The sequence below is a fragment of the Numenius arquata genome, unplaced genomic scaffold (assembly GCF_964106895.1).
Source record: "Numenius arquata unplaced genomic scaffold, bNumArq3.hap1.1 HAP1_SCAFFOLD_1562, whole genome shotgun sequence".
Taxonomy (NCBI): Eukaryota; Metazoa; Chordata; class Aves; order Charadriiformes; family Scolopacidae; genus Numenius; species Numenius arquata.
This window is the reverse complement of record NW_027414176.1, coordinates 1-15,358: the sequence shown is the minus strand read 5'-3', so window position 1 is coordinate 15,358 and position 15,358 is coordinate 1. Positions and strand designations below refer to the sequence as shown.

General features: G+C 60.8%; 1 protein-coding gene across 1 annotated transcript; it reads right to left on the bottom strand.

Annotated features, from left to right (window-relative positions):
- Positions 1 to 520: 520 nt before the first annotated feature.
- PPP1R10 (protein phosphatase 1 regulatory subunit 10) lies at positions 521 to 14,933 on the bottom strand (the record flags this gene model as incomplete). The annotated part of the gene is given in 19 exon segments (XM_074167018.1): positions 521 to 665; positions 667 to 926; positions 1,993 to 2,088; positions 4,455 to 4,566; positions 4,812 to 5,006; positions 5,158 to 5,233; positions 7,308 to 7,554; positions 7,648 to 7,803; positions 7,889 to 8,036; positions 8,132 to 8,232; positions 8,955 to 9,064; positions 9,587 to 9,689; positions 9,805 to 9,975; positions 10,062 to 10,139; positions 10,229 to 10,280; positions 12,055 to 12,190; positions 12,295 to 12,381; positions 12,479 to 12,597; positions 14,878 to 14,933. Coding segments are annotated over 18 exon segments (2,380 nt in total), but the record flags the coding sequence as incomplete, so codon positions are not given.
- Between the last annotated feature and the right edge of the window lie 425 nt (positions 14,934 to 15,358).

Here is a 15,358-nt window from a genome sequence, read left to right as displayed (position 1 = left end):
GCCCTGCTGCCAATCCTAGGGCAGGACTACAACTCCCAGCATGCCCTGCTGCCGATCCTAGGGCAGGACTACAACTCCCAGCATGCCCTGCGGCCCCACAGCTGCCCCGCAGCCGTGGGGGGGGTGGTGGTGGGGTGTGTCCCCCCCACTCTCCCATCATGCCCTGCGGCCGTGGGGCACAGGAGGGGGGGGCGCGTGTGTGTCGTCCCCCCCCCACCTCTACAGCCCCATGGGGGGGCGGCGCCAGTCGGGGCCCCGCCCCCAGGGCCCGGGGGGCTCGAGGGGCTGGAGGGGGTGGGGGTGATGGGGAGGGGGCGGCTCCCCCCCCCCCCCTCCAGCGGGGCAGGAAGGGAGGGGGCGGGGGGGGCGGAGGGGGCGGGGGGGGAGGGGGCACCCACAGGCCCCTCCCAGCCGGGGCCTGGCCCCGCCCACAGCCACGCCCCGCAGCCCCCCCCGCTCCCCCCCCCTCCTCCTCCTCCTCCTCCTCGCGAGGGAGGGGCCGGGCCCCCCCCGCATTTACCTCCTCCGTGGCCACGGGGGTGATCGCCGGGGTGGCCTCTGCCGTGGTCGCCGTGGCTACCGGGGGGCCCCCCCCTCGCGCCGCCGCCATTGGGGGGGCCCCCGTTGCGCCCCCCCCCCTCCTCCACCACCTCCTCCTCCTCCTCCTCCGCGGCACCGATAGGGGGGTTCGGCCCCCGAGCGGCCGCGGGGGCGGTGAAAGGGGCCCCCCCCGCGCATGCCACCGCCGCCGCCACCGTGGGGGCCACCGCGCAGCGTCCCCCCCCCGCCGCCGTCCGGGCCGTCCCAAAAGTCGCCGCCGCGTTGAGGGGGGGGCGGCCCCAAGAGTCGGGGGCCACCGGGGAGCCCCGGGCCTGGGGGGGGCAGACCGGGGCCCCCCCCGCCGCCGCCGCCGCCGCCGTGGGGACCTGCGGGGGGAAGAGAGAGAGAGGGGTGACGGGGGGGTGACACTGGGGGTGTCCCCAAGCCAAAGGCAGCCCCGTGTCCTCAACTGGGAGGGGGGACGGTGCCCCCAGGGGTGTCCCCAAGTCCCCAGCGGAGTTGTCCCCAAACCAAGGCCACCCCCACGTCCACCCTGGGGTGGGGGACAGTGTCCCCAAACGTGTCCCCATGGCAAGGCCACCCCCATGTCCACCCCTGGGGTGGGGGACAGTGTCCCCATCTGTGTCCCCAACTGTCCCCAAACCAAGGCCACCCCCATGTCCCCACTGGAGCAGAGGAAAGTGTCCCCAAACATGTCCCCATCGTGTCCCCATGTCCACCCCTGGGGTGGGGGACAGTATCCCCAAGAACGTCCCCGAGGGGGTCCCCAAGCCAAGGACACCCCCCCGTGTCCCTGCTGGGACGGTGTCCCCAAGACGGGGACAACCCCACGTCCACCCTGGGGCGGGGGGACACCAGCCCCATCGTGTCCCCAAGCCGAGGCCACCCCCATGTCCCCACTGGGGCAGGGGACAGTGTCCCCATCTGTGTCCCCAACTGTCCCCATGGCAAGGCCACCCCCGTGTCCACCCCTGGGGTGGGGGACAGTATCCCCAAGAATGTCCCCGAGGGTGTCCCCAAGCCAAGGCCACCCCCCCATGTCCCTGCTGGGACAGTGTCCCCAAGCCCTGTGTTTGTCCCCAGGGGTGTCCCCAAGCCAAGGCCACCCCCATGTCCACCCTGGGGCAGGGGACGGTGACCCCAAGAATGTCCCTGAGGGTGTCCCCAAGCCAAGGACAGCCCCACATCCCCGTCAGGGCACCGTAACAGCGTCCCCAAAACGTCCCCAAGCCAAGGGCAGGGAGGGGACGGTGTCCCCAGAAATGTCCCCAAGCCAAGAGCACCCCCCCACCACATCCCCCTCCTGGGAACTAGACAGTGTCCCCAACTGTCCCCCCTGAGCTGTCCCCACGTCCAGCGCAGCCCCAACGGGGGGAGGGGACGGGGGGGGGGTGTGTGTGTCCCCGTGGTGTCCCCTCTGGTGTCACTTACCCGGCATGGGCCCCCCCGGGGGGAAGTGCTGCATGGCCTTGGGGCCGGGCGGGAAGCCGTTGGCCATGGGGCCGGGGCCCAGCAAACCGTGGGGCACTGAGGGGACAAGAGGGACAAAGGGGGGGGGTAGGGGGTTAGAAAGGGGTGGGACACCCCCCCCAGGGCCCCCCCAAAGCCAGCCTGGCCCCTCCCCCCCCCAAGTAGGGGACAGGGGTTGGTGGCATCTCCCCCCCCCCCCCCCTCAAGGCCCCAGTCCAAAGGGACACCCAGGCTGGGGTGACCCCCCCCATGTTAAGAGGACCCCCCCTTAACCAGTGTCACCCCAGAGGGGACACTGTCCCCCCAACTGTCCCCAAAGTTGGGGGGGACAAACCGTTGGGGTCCCCCCAACTGTCCTCAAAATAAGGGGACCCCCAATGACACCCCCAGTGTCACCCCAGAAGGGACACTGTCCCCCCAACTGTCCCCAAACCAAGGGGACCCCCCAATACCCCCCCCCAAGTGTCACCCCAGAGGACATGAGGTCCCCAGGGGCACCCAGAAAGTGTCCCCAAACCAAGGGGACCCTAAAACCTCCTCCCCCCACCCAGTGTCACCCCAGAGGGGGACACGGGGTCCCCAGAGGTGCTCAGAGCTTGTCCCCAAATTAAGGGGACCCCAATCCCCCCCCGCCATGTCACCCCAGAGTCCCCCAGCTGTCCCCAGATCTTGTCCCCAAACCAAGGGACCCCCCAATCCTTCCGCCCAGGACACAAGGTCCCCAGGGGACACAGAAAGCGTCCCCAAACCAAGGGGACCCCCCGTGTCACCCCAGAGGGGGACACAAGGGCCCCAAATCTTATCCCCAAACCCAAGGGACCCCCCCCCAACCTCCCCCCCCCCAGTGTCACCCCAGAGGGGGACACAGTGTCCCTGTTGCCACCCAGGCCATGTCCCCAGGCTGAGGGGACCCCAATGTCCCCCCCCACTGTGTCCCCAAACCCAGGGGACACCCGAGTCACCCCAGGGGAGGGGACAGGTCCCCAGCAGCGCTGAAAGCACATCCTCAAGTCGAGGGGACACCGATGTCCCCCCTCCCGTGTCACCCCCCAGCACAGGAGGGACATCGCTGGCAGCGCCCCAACCCATGTCACATGTCCCCAACCCACAGGGACCCCCCCCCAAAGATCCCCTGTGTCCCCTCAGTGATGGGGACAGGTCCTTGGCGACGCCCAGAGGACCCCAGTGTCACCTCAGGTCCCCAGGCAGAGGGGACACCCCCAAGTGTCACCCCAGACACCACAGCGTGTCCCCAAATCAAGGGGACCCCCAGGGTGGTGGACATCCCCTCCCTGGCATGTCCCCCAGCTGAGGGGACACCCATGTCACACCGGGGCAAGGGGTGGTGTCACCCAAGTGTGTCCCCAAGCCAAGAGCACCCCTAACTCCCTGTCGGGGCAGGGGACAGTGTCCCCAAAAATGTCCCCAAGCCCTGTGTCCCCACTGGGGTAGGGGACAATGTCCCCAAGCCATGATCACCCCCACATCCCCACTGGGGCAGGGGACAGTGTCCCCAAGTAGGACCCCAAAGTGTCCCCAAAGCCATGATCACCCCTATGTCCCAGGTGGGGCAGGTGACGGCGTCCCCAAGCGTGTCCCCAAGCCACGATCACCCCCACATACTCAATGGGGCAGGGGACAGTGTCCCTGAGTGTGTCCCCAAGCCCTGTGTCCCCACTGGGCCAGGGGACAGTGTCCCCAGCTCTGTCCCCATCATGTCCCCAAGCCAAGGGCAGCCTGATGTCCCCACTGGGGCAGGGAACAGTGTCCCCAAATGGGACCCCAAAGTGTCCCCAAGCCATGATCACCCTTATGTCCCCACTGGGGCAGGGGACAGTATCCCCAGGTGTGACCCCAAGCCCTGTGTCCCCACTAGGGTAGGGCACAATGTCCCCAACTGTGTCCCCAGCGTGTCCCCAAGCCAAGGACAGCCCTATGTCCCCTCAGGGACACTGTCCCCAAGCCTTATGCCCCACTGGGGCAAGAGAAAGTGTCCCCAACTCTGTCCCCAAGCCATGATCACCCCAATGTCCCCACTGGGGCAGGAGACAGTGTCCCCAAGCTTGTCCCCAAGCCCTGTGTCCCTGCTGGGGTGGGGGACAGCGTCCCCAAGTGTGTCCCCAAGCCAAGGGCAGCCTGATATCCCCACTGGGGCACGGAACAGTGTCCCCAAGTGTGTCCCCATCATGTCCCCAAGCCAAGGGCAGCCCCGTGTCCCCAGTGGGGCGGGGGGACAGTGTCCCCAAGCGTGACCCTAATGTGTCCCCAAACCACGATCACCCCCGCGTCCCCTCAGGGACACAAACCGGGCTCCCAGCAGCGCTCCCCCCCCCTCCCAGAGCTCCCCAGGACACCCATCCCCACACTGTCCCCCCTCCCAGTGACAGTGTCCCCGTCCCCCCCTGGTGTCCCCCCCCTCTCACCTCCGCTGGGCCCGGGCGGCTGTGCCTGCAGATTTCCCAATAAATGTTTAATTTTATCCGAATAATCCGGTTGTTTCATCAATTCCTCGGCTTTGTGGGTGCTGGGCCCACCCTGGGGGGGAGACAAAGAATGAGTGAGGGGGGGGGGCAGGGGGACAAAAAAAAAGGGGTGTCCCCCCTCCCAGCACCACCCCCCCCCCTCTCCCCAGCGCCACCCACACCCCCCCAGCGCCACCCACCCCCCCCAGCGCCGCCGCCGCCCCCCCCTTTTTGTGGCCCCCCCTGGTTTGGAGAGGGCTGGGGGGGGGCTCTGTACTGGGAGAGGAGAAGGGAAACTGGGGGGGGGGCACTGGTTACCATGATGGAGGTGAGGATCTCCTGCATGTTGATGGGGGGGGCGGGCGCTGGCCCCTGGGGGCTTTTGCCGGCCCCCACGCTCCCCATCAGGTTGGCCAGTACCGGGGGCAGTTTGGCCCCCCCGGGATCCGGCGAGGGCGAAGCGGCTCCGGTTTCCAATCCTTCGGGATAGGCCACCTCCTCGGCGGAGCAATCCTGGGGAGGGGAGAGATAGAGGGGTGAAGGGGGGGGGGAAAAATAAGGGAGGGGAGGGTGTGGGGGCTGCGCTATGGGGCTGGGGGGGCTGCGCTATGGGGCTGGGGGGGGGCTCTGGCGGCGGGGCGCGGCGCGGGCCGGAGGCTCTTACCTCGTCCAGGGGGATGAGTTTGGGCGGCAGCGGCTCGTAGGACTCCGGGTCGGGTTCGTGAGGGCTGTCGGGGACACTGAGGGAGGGGGGGGAAAAGTGGGGGGGGGGTGTCAGAGGATCCCTTGGGATCCACTCGTCTCCCACCCAGGGGATCTGCTGGGATCTGGACCCCCCCAATAGCTCTGACCACCCCCCCACCCCAAAACTCTGGGTTCTCAAGTCCTGGGTGTCCCCCCGAGGCTTGGGATCCTCAGGGATCCTGTGTGTCCCCCCCAAAACCTGGGATCCTCAGGGATCCTGTGTGTCCCCCCCCAAAACCTGGGATCCTCAGGGATCCTGTGTGTCCCCCCCCAAAACCTGGGATCCTCGGGGATCCTGTGTTGTATTCCCCCAGAGACTTGGGATCCTCAGGGATACTGTGTCATCCCCCCTCAAAGACCTGGGATCCTCAGGGATCCTGTGTCCCCAAAGACCTGGGATCCTCAGGGACCCTGTAGGCTCCAAAAGGCTCCTCCAGGCACTAGATCCTCAGGAATCCCAGGGGATCTGGGCCCCCAGCTCAGGATCCTCAGGGATCCAGCACCCGAAAACCTCCCCCCAGGCTCGGGATCCTCACAGATCCCAAAGGATCTGGGCTCCAAAAAAATCTCTCTCCCTTCCCGCTGAGGATCCTTAGGGATCTCAGGGGATCTGGGCCCCGCCCCAAACCTGGATCCCCAGAGATCCCAGGGGCTCCTGTCCAGGCTCCAGGGGCAGATCTGCAGGGACCCTGGAGCCCACCCGGCTCCGGATCCCAGGGCATCCCTGGGATCTGCACCCCAGACAGATCCCGCAGCCCCTGGGCACAAGGATCCCTCTGCAGGTGCCCAATCCCTGAGAATCCCCTGCTCAGATCCCGAGGGATCTGGGCTCCGGAAGGATCCCAGCTCCATCTTCCCCTCCGGCCCCAGGACACGGCTCCTTGCACCGGGAAGGATCAACCCCGTTAATCCTGGGGAGGGGGATCCAGGCAGCTCCAAGACCCTCCAAAATGGGTCCAGGATCCCCCAAATCAGTCCTGAGCCCCCCAAGAGTGGGTCCAAGATCCCCCAAAAGAGGGTCAGAGACCCTCAAAAGCAGCTCTAAGCCCCCCAAAACAGCTCTGAGCCCCCCAAAAGCAGGTCAGAGACCCTCCCCAAACCCCACGATCAGGTCTGAGCCCCCCAAAAGCTGCCCCAAGACCCCCAAAAGCAGCCCTAGCCCCATCAAAAGCGGGTCCGAGACCCCCCATAACAGCCCTGAGCCCCCCAAAAGTGGGTCAGAGACCCTCAAACACAGCTCTGAGATCCCCAAAACAGCCCTGAGCCCCCTAAGAGCAGGTCTGAGTCCCCCAAAAGCTGCCCCAATACCACCAAAAGCAGGTGTGAGACCCCCCATAACAGCCCTAGGCCCCCTAAAAGCGTGTCCGAGACCCCCCCATGACAGCCCTGAGCCCCCCAAAAGTGGGTCAGAGACACCCTGCACCCCCCACAAGCAGCCCCAAGACCCCCAAAAGTGGGTCTGAGACCATGAAAAGCAGCACCGAGATCCTCAAAACAGCCCTGAGCCCCCCAGAAGTGGGTCAGAGACGCCCCACAATCCTCAAGACACCCCAGAGCCCCCCAAAGCTGCCCCAAAACCCCCAAGATCCCCAAAGTGTGTCTGAGACCCTCAAAAGCAGCTCTGAGCTGCCCTTAAAACAGCCCTGAGCCCCCCAAAAGCGGGTCCAAAACCCTCAAAAGCAGCTCCGAGATCCCCAAAAGCAGCCCTGAGCCCCCCAAAAGTGCATTAGAGACCTGCAAAAGCAGCTCTGAGATCCCCAAAACTGCTCTGAGCCCCCCCAAAAGTGGGTTCAAGACCCCCAAAAGCAAGTCAGAAACCCCCAAGGTCAGGTCTGAGACCCCCAAATGCTGCCCCAATAGCCTCAAAATCAGCTCCGAGACCCCCCATAACAGCCCTCAGCCCCCCAAAATTGGGTCCAAGACCCCCAAAAAGCAAGTCAGAGACCTCCAAAACCTGGTCAGAGACTCCGAAGATCAGGGTCTGAGCCCCCCAAAAACGGGGATTCCCCCCATTGCACGGAGAAGGGGGAATCCCCGGTTCTGCGAGGAGATCCCAAGGGATCCACTCACCTTTCCTTGGAGAGAAAGATCTCCTGCAGGATCCCCTTCTCCCTCTCGGCCTGAGTGAAGCGTTCCCGGCTGCCGCTTCCCGGCACCACTAAGGGAGCGGGAAGATCCAGGAGTTTGGGATAAATCCAGGGCACTTTCTCCTCCATGGAATCATGGCTGAGGCGTCGGGCCGTCTCGAAAGCGTGGCGATCCTTCAGCATCTCCCGCTTGGCCGCTTCCTCAAAATCCTTGATCTTATTGACATTAACTGCAAGAAACAGGGGATGGGAACACCAGCGTCACCCCCTAAAAGCTTGGGGACACCCTGGGGGACAGAGAGGGGGGAAGGGACAGGACTCACCTCGCTCGGTCTCATCCAGTTCGAAGTAAAAATATTCGCGGAGCTTGTTCTCTTCCGGCCAACTCACCGTTTTCTTTTTTCGCCCTTTTTTAGTCAGTTGGCCGCTTTCTGACCCGTTTTCACCGCTTTTAGCGTCACCGCTCACCTCTGACGAACCTGTGAAAGGAATCAGGGGGGGCTCAGCACCCATTTAACCCCCCCCCACACCTCTATTTCTCCCTTCCCCGTCACCCCAACTTACATGTTTCCATGGGTTCCGGCACCTCCACGGCCGGGACCGGGGTCCCGGGACGATCCGGCTCCATGGGCTCCGAGGCAGCGCTGGGCTCCGGGGAGGACGGTTTCACCGAACTGGTTTCAGGAGCTGGTTTTCCCTCGAAGGGACTGGGCTGGGAGGGGGGAAAAGAGGGGTTTTGGGGGGGTTCTCTAGGCAAGGAGGGGTCCCTGGTAGCCAGGGAGGGGATGTTGGTAGCCACCTCCTCACCTTGGCAGCCGTGGGGGAGAGAACCTTCTTCTTCTTCTTGATCTTGATGCCGGGGATGGGAGCGGAGTTGAGGGCGTCAAGGAAACCGAGGCCTTCCATGGCTGAGGGAAGGAAGGGGGGAATGAGCCAAAATCCCCCAAATTGGGCCCAAAAAGGCAGCCAAATGGCTCCAAGAAGGTGCTGAAATTCTCCCACAAAAAGGCAGCCAAAGGGACCCCCAAAAATTGTCCCCAAAAAGGAGGTGTCACCCAAAAAGGTATCCAAAGGGTCCCCCCCACAAACGCATCCGGATGTCAACCAAAATCCCCCAAATTGTCCCCAAAAAGGCACTCCAAGTGTCCCCCAAGGACTGTCTCCAAAAGGCACCCAAATTGTCCCCCAAAATTCCGCAGTGTCTCCAAAAAGGCAGCCAAAAGGACCCCCAAAGCCACCCAAAGTGGCCCCAAAAGAGCATCAAATTGTCCCCCAAAAGGCACCCGAAGTCCCCAAAATTGTCCCCAAAATGGCACTTAAGTTCTTCCCCAGGAGGAACCAACCAAATCGTCCCTCAAAAATTGTCCCTAAAAGCCACCCAAAGTGTTCCCTAAAAAGGGACCCGGGTGTCACCCAAAACCACCCAAACTGTCCCCAAAAAGGACCCAGGTGTCACCCAAAAAGGCACACAAAGACTTTCCAGAAGGCCCCCTAAGAAGAACCCAAGTTGTCCCCAAAAAGGACGCGGGTGGCCCCTAAAACCACTCCTGTGTGCCCCCAAATGTCCCCAGGTGCCCTGCAAGCCCCTTTCCCCCCCCCCCGCCGGGTGTCCCCAAGTGTCCCCACTCACGCTGGGGGGGGATGATCTTGACTTTGATCTCCTTGGTGGCGTTGGGGGCCGTGTTGAGGGGTTTGTATTTCTTCTCAGCCACAGGAACGTCCCCGGGGAGAGAGGAGACGCTGCGGGGAAGGGGGAGACACAGGTCAGGCACCCGCAGGGATTCCCCAAAACCTACCCCCAGCCCCCCAAAAGTGGGTCACAGACCCCCGAGATCCCCCAAAGTGGGTCTGACACCCCCCAAAAGCGGGTCTGAGACTCCCAAGAGTGGGTCCAAGACCCTCAAAAAGCAGCTGAGACCTCTGAAAGCCAGTCTGAGACCCCCAAGAGACCTCAAAAGCAGCCTGAGCCCCCCCAAAAGAGGCTCAAAGAACCCCAAAAGTGGGTCCAAGATCCTCAAAAGCCGCTCTGAGGTCCCCAAAACAGCTCTGAGTACCCCGAGAGCCGCCCCAGAACCCTCAAAAGCAGCCTGAGCCCCAGATATGGAGGTCCCAGCCCCCCAAAAGTGGTCCCAGCCCCCCAACGTGGGTCAGAGAACCCCAAAAGCAGCCCCCAGGCCCCCAAAAGCAGGTCTAGGCCCCCCAAGAGTGTGCCCGAGACCCCAAAAGCGGCCCCCATCCCCCCAAAAGCGGCCCCAGACTCACTTTTGCCTCTTTATGGGCATGGGTTTCAGGTTGTATTTATCAGCGGTCGAAGAAGAGTTAATTTTCTTCACGGGCGCTAACGAAGGCGTCTCCATTTCCAGCCCTGTTTTGGGGGGAAACCTCATTAGCATGTCCCCTCACAGCACCCCAGGAGTAACCAAAAGCCCTCAAATCCCCCCAAAAAACCCAAACCAGCCCCAAAACATGCCATCACGTACCAGTGGAGCGGAATTTGGCGTGACTGGGAGCAGTGGTCCGCAGGGATTTGGGTTTTTCCCGCTTCTTCTCCGGCACCTCCTCGGTTTTAGCTTCGCTTTTGGCTTCTTGGGGTTTCTCTTGGACGGGGGTTTTGCTTTTGTTTTCCTCTTTTCGCTTCTTTTTATCCCGTTCTGGGGGAAAAGATGGGGAAAAGGGTGAGATGCTGGGGTTGGATTGAGGGGAGGGGGAAAGAGGGGGCGCAGGGTGGGGGGCTCACCAGTCGGTTGGGTGCTGCTCTGGGAGCGGATGACCCCCATCCAGTCACTGACGAGGATGGAGGCGAGACGGCGCAGCTCTGCGGAGAGAGAAGGGGTTAAAAGGGGCATTTGGGGGGGATCTGAGGGTTTTTGGGGGGAGATCTGGGGGGGTTTAGGGGGTGCTCACCTTCATCATCGCTCGATTTGCTGAGCTGCTTCACCAGCTTGGCCGTGTTGTTCTGGAAAAGAGGGAGATGTGGGGTGAGCGGGAGCGTGCGGGGGGACAAAAGACAGTTAAAGGGGACAAAATCCACCTTGGGGGGGACAAATGTCACCCTGAGGGGAGAAAAGCCACCTAGGGGAACACAAGAGGCACAGGGTGAGACACAAGCCACCCAGGAGGGACTCAAAAGCCACCTTGAGGGACATAAAAGTCACCCAAGAGACAAAAGTCACCTTTAGGGGACCCAAAAGCCACCCCAGAGAGACAAAAGCCACCTGGAAAGGACAAAAAGGTGGGACATAGAAGTCACCCAAGAGACAAAAGCTACCTACAAGGGATCCAAAAGCCACCTTGGAGGGACACAAAAATCACCTGGGAGAGACTAAGGCCACCCAAGGGAGATAAAAGCCACTTCAAGGGACGCAAGAGCCACACCAAGGAGACTAAAGGCAGCCTGGGGACCCAAAAGCCACTTGGGAGGGACACAAGCCACCTGGAGTGACACAAAAATCAGCTGGGAGGACACAAATGCCACCATGTGAGACACAAGCCACCATGGAGGGACCCAAAAGCCACCTTGAGGGGCACAAAAAGAACGCCAAGGAGACAAAAGCCACCCTGGAAGGACACAAGCCACCAGAGAGGGACCTAAAAGTCACCTGGGAGAGACTAAAGCCACCCAAGGGAGACAAAAGCCACCTTAGGGGACTGAAAACCCACGTCAGGGGGAACAAAAGCAATGCCAAGGAGACAAAAGGCACCCTGGGGACCCAAAAGCCACCTGGGAGGGACACAAGCCACCTTGGGCAGACATAAAAATCACCTGGGGGAACCCAAAAGCCACCCAGGAGGGACCCAAAAGCCACGTGGAAGAGCCTAAAGCCACCCAAGGGAGAAAAAACCCACCCTGTGGACTCCAAAGGCCACCTGAGAGGGACACAAAAGCCACCACGGGAGACACAAACCACCTGGGAGGGACCCAAAAGCCAGTCAAGGGGGGGCACAAAAGCCATACGAGAGGGACACAAGCCACCCTGGCGTGACCTAAAAAACACCTCAGGGGGACACAAAAGCCACCAAAGACGGACCCAAAAGTCACCTGGGAGAGACTAAAGCCACTCTGGTGAGCACAAAAGCAATGCCAAGGAGACAAAAGCCACCCTGGGGACCCAAAAGCCACATGGGAGGGACAAAAGCCACCCTGCAGGGACCCAAAAGTCACCTGCAAGAAACTAAAGCCACCCAAGGGAGACAAAAGCCAACCAGAAGGGACACAAAAGCCAGGCCACAGAGACAAAAGGCACCCTGGGGACCCAAAAGCCACCTGGAAGGGACACGAAAATGACCTGGGGGGGGACCCAAAAGCCACCAGGGGAGATACAAGTCACCCAGGAGGGACCCAAAAAACATCCAAGGGGAACCCAAAAGACACTCAGGAGATCCTAAAGCTGCCCAAGGGAGACAAAAGCCACTTTAGGGGACCCAGAAGCAACACCAAGAAGACAAAAGCCACCCTGGGGACCCAAAAGCTACCCGAGAGGGACCCAAAAATCCACCGGGGGGGGGCACAAAATCCACCAGGGGAGACACAAGCCACCAAGGAGGGACCCAAAAGCCAGCCAAGGGGGGGCGACAAAAGCAATGCCAAGGAGACAAGAGCCACCCTGGGGACACAGAAAAATCACCCAGGGAGACAAAAGCCACCTTGGAGGGACACAAAAGTCCCCCAGAGGGCCCTAAAGCCAGCTGGGGGGGGGGGTGGGACGACGACACCTGGGGGCCACCCCGACCTGTTTGAGGTGGTCGACGGTGAGGGGCAGGTGCTGGAGGGTGAGGAGGATCTGCTGCAGGAAGGGGACATTGTTGGTGGCTTTGGAACTGGTGAGCCAGGTGTTGAGCAGCTTGTAACCCCCGATGCGGATAAATCTGGGGGAAAAAGAAGGAAAATTCGTCAAGATCAGGCAAAAAGGGGGTGCCCCCCCCCTAATTCCTGCCAGCCTGGACCCCCCTCCACCCCTCGTTGTTCTTACTTAGCCAGGATCTCCTGCGCCCGCGTCTGCAGCAAGATGTTCAGGTAGATGCAGCGACTCACCATCTTCTGCGAGTCCTTCATTAAGCTAATTAACGAGAAATGAGGTGTCAGGACCCACCCCCACCTCAGGTCATGGTGACACTGGGGGGGGACAGACATAAGGGGACATTTTGGGGACTCACTTGAAGATTTTGGTGATGCCTTCCGTGCTCTTGACCTCGCCATCGCGGCCCAGGAAACAGTCCAAGCCCTTGAGGAGCTCCTTGGGGTCGATAGGGCCGGAGCCCATGGCAGAAAAACCCTGGGTGGGGAGGAGGGGGCAGAAAAAAAGAGGGGGGGGGGGTTAGGACAGCAGTGACAACCCGATGTCCCCCCCCTTAGCTCTGTCCCCCCTCCCAGCCCTGTCCCTCCTCCCCAGTTTTCATCCCCTGTGAGGGTGACGACAAACCCATCCCCGGACACATTTTTGATCCCCAAAAGGAGGAAATTGCCCCCAAAATGCTGCTGTCACACCCGGGGGGGGAGGAGGGAGGGGCTGCAGGACCCCCCAGGGGACACCAGGGAGATGCCAACACCCCCCCCCCCCGCTGAGGTGACACCATGGTGACAAATGTCCTGCTTGTATTTTTAATCGCCGCTGCCACCCCAGGGGACGGCGGTTTCAGGTCACACCAGAGGACAAAGACCCCCCCGGACCCTTGTCCTGTTCCTGGGGGGGGGTCACAGCACCCCCATTTTTAATCACCACCCACCCCCCTCACCCAGTTTTACCCCAACTAATTAACGAATCGGTGCTTAACGAGACACAGAGGCCGAGGGGACCAACGAAAGGCCGGCGGCACAAGGGGACAGCAGTGAGGGCGCAAGATTTGGGGGTGTCACACCCCCGCCCCCCCCCAAAATCCAAGAAGCAATTAATTCCACTAACAAATTAACACTGGTTATTAATTAACAGATTAATAATTAAGGCCAGCGCCCCACTAACAACCCGACGCCCATCAGGCCCCTGCCCCTGATCCGGCCTGACCCGTCAAGCTGGGATTTCATCCTCCTGACGTCAACCAGCTTCTTAATTACCACTAATTAGAAGCTTCTCCGGCTTAATTACCCCCAGCTTTGCTAATGAAGGCGGAAATGTGGCAGCTGCTGCTTTTTTTTTTTTGGGGGGGGGGGGGCTGAAAACCACCCCAAAATAGCACTATTTTGAGGGGGGGGGACAGCAGCCAGCCCCCATTTTCTCCTCCCAGTGAAGACTTAACGAGCTGGCACTTCATTAAGTCCCCCCCCCTTCAAGGTTAATTAAAGGATACAGGCAGCAGAGCCCCCCCCACCCCCTTTTGGGGGGGGGTGGAGTGGTATTTTTTTTGGGGGGGGTGTCAGCAAACCAGGCACCAGCCACCCCTCTGAAAAGACACAAGAGCAAGTTAATTCCAGCACAACCTCCCACCAAATATTCCCCCCCCCCCCCCTTAAAAAACAACACAATTGGGGGGGGGGGGGCAACTTATTTTAACCCCAAATACAGGTTCTTAAGCACAAAAGTCCTTTGTAACCTTTGACACACACACCCCCCAAAAGAGGATCTGGCTCATGGGTTGGGGGAGGGCCACATGGGGTGTCCCCCCCATGGTGTCCCAAGGCCACCACCCAGGTGACAGGGGGAGGGGGGGCACAGCCCTGGCCTGGATGAGGGGAAGGGGAGGCACAAAGAATTTGGGGGTTCACCCCCCATTTTAGGGTCACTCCTCCCATTTTGGGGGGGGTCACACAGAAGCAAACACTGACCGACCGGCCACCCCCCCCCCAACACCCCACAATGGGGTGAAGCCGCTCAAACACCACCGAAGGGGGGGGTTAAAAGGGGTGGGGGGGACACCAAAAAGCACCTAGCCCCCCCCCAAGGGGGTAAATCACTTCCCCAGTGGGGTGGGGGGGCCAAATCCTACCCCCTAAACTGGGAGGGGGGGGCCAACCCCAGTTCGGTCCAGGCCTAGACAGGCCTGCTTCCCCCCCCAAACCACGCTTTTACTCCACTTTTGCTCATTTCTCCCCCCCCCCCCCGAAAAACACCTTTTTTTGGAGACAGAACCCCCATTTTCGGCGAGAAGGGGGTCATGCCCCCCATCAAAACTCTGGGTGAAGGGGGGGGGCTGCCTATTTTGCCCCCCCCTCCAGCCCCCCAAAAGGGGAAATGCTACCACTGGGAAGAAACAGGCTCTCCCCACGCGCACATCGGGCTTAAATTCGGGGGAGGGAATTAATTCAAAATTTATCATTTTAATACAATTTCATCATTTTAAAATCCAATTTAGTCTTTTTCTTTTTTAAAAAAATGGGTTTGTTTTTAAGCAAAACCCCTTTGCATTTGGGTGTATTAACCACCCCCCCTCTCCCCCCCCCCCCCCCCCGCAGCACAACGGCCGCATGCACCGGGGAGAGGGATGAGAAAGCATAAAAAAAAAGGGGAGGGGGGGGATTTGGGGGGTTTTTGGGTTGGGTTTTTTTTTTGGAATTAAAAATTAGCTACAAATGAAGGTTTGTGAAATGTAAATTAAGACCAGAAAGGTTATTTTTCGCTTACCCGTTCCCTTTCGCTGCAGTAAAACCAAGTTCCCTTCGCTTCCTAAAGCCTCCGCGCTGCCAAAAACGGGGCAAATTCATTGAAAATGGGGAAAAAAAAAATTAAGGATTTTCGGGTGAGCCCCCCCCCCAAAAGTGAATTATTTTTTTGTGGGGGGGGTGTGAAGCCCAGTGGTAGCATTTCCCTGTCACGATAAATTAAAGATTATAACTTAAGAACGCTGTTTTCCGCCCCCCCCACCGATCCCTCCCCAAAACCACCCAACGAACCCCCCCACCCCCAAAAAAAAAAAGAAAAAAAAAATTACTGCTTTTTTGGGGAGGAAAAAAGGGGGTTTTTGGCACAACCTACAAAAGAAGCAGCGGCCCACAGGGTCCTACTCTGACCGGCACCGGGATCCTGCGGACGAAAGCCGGGGGGGGGGGTAACGGTTAGAGCAGGGTTTTTGGGGGGAAATGAGGAGAAATTGGGGGGTGAAAGG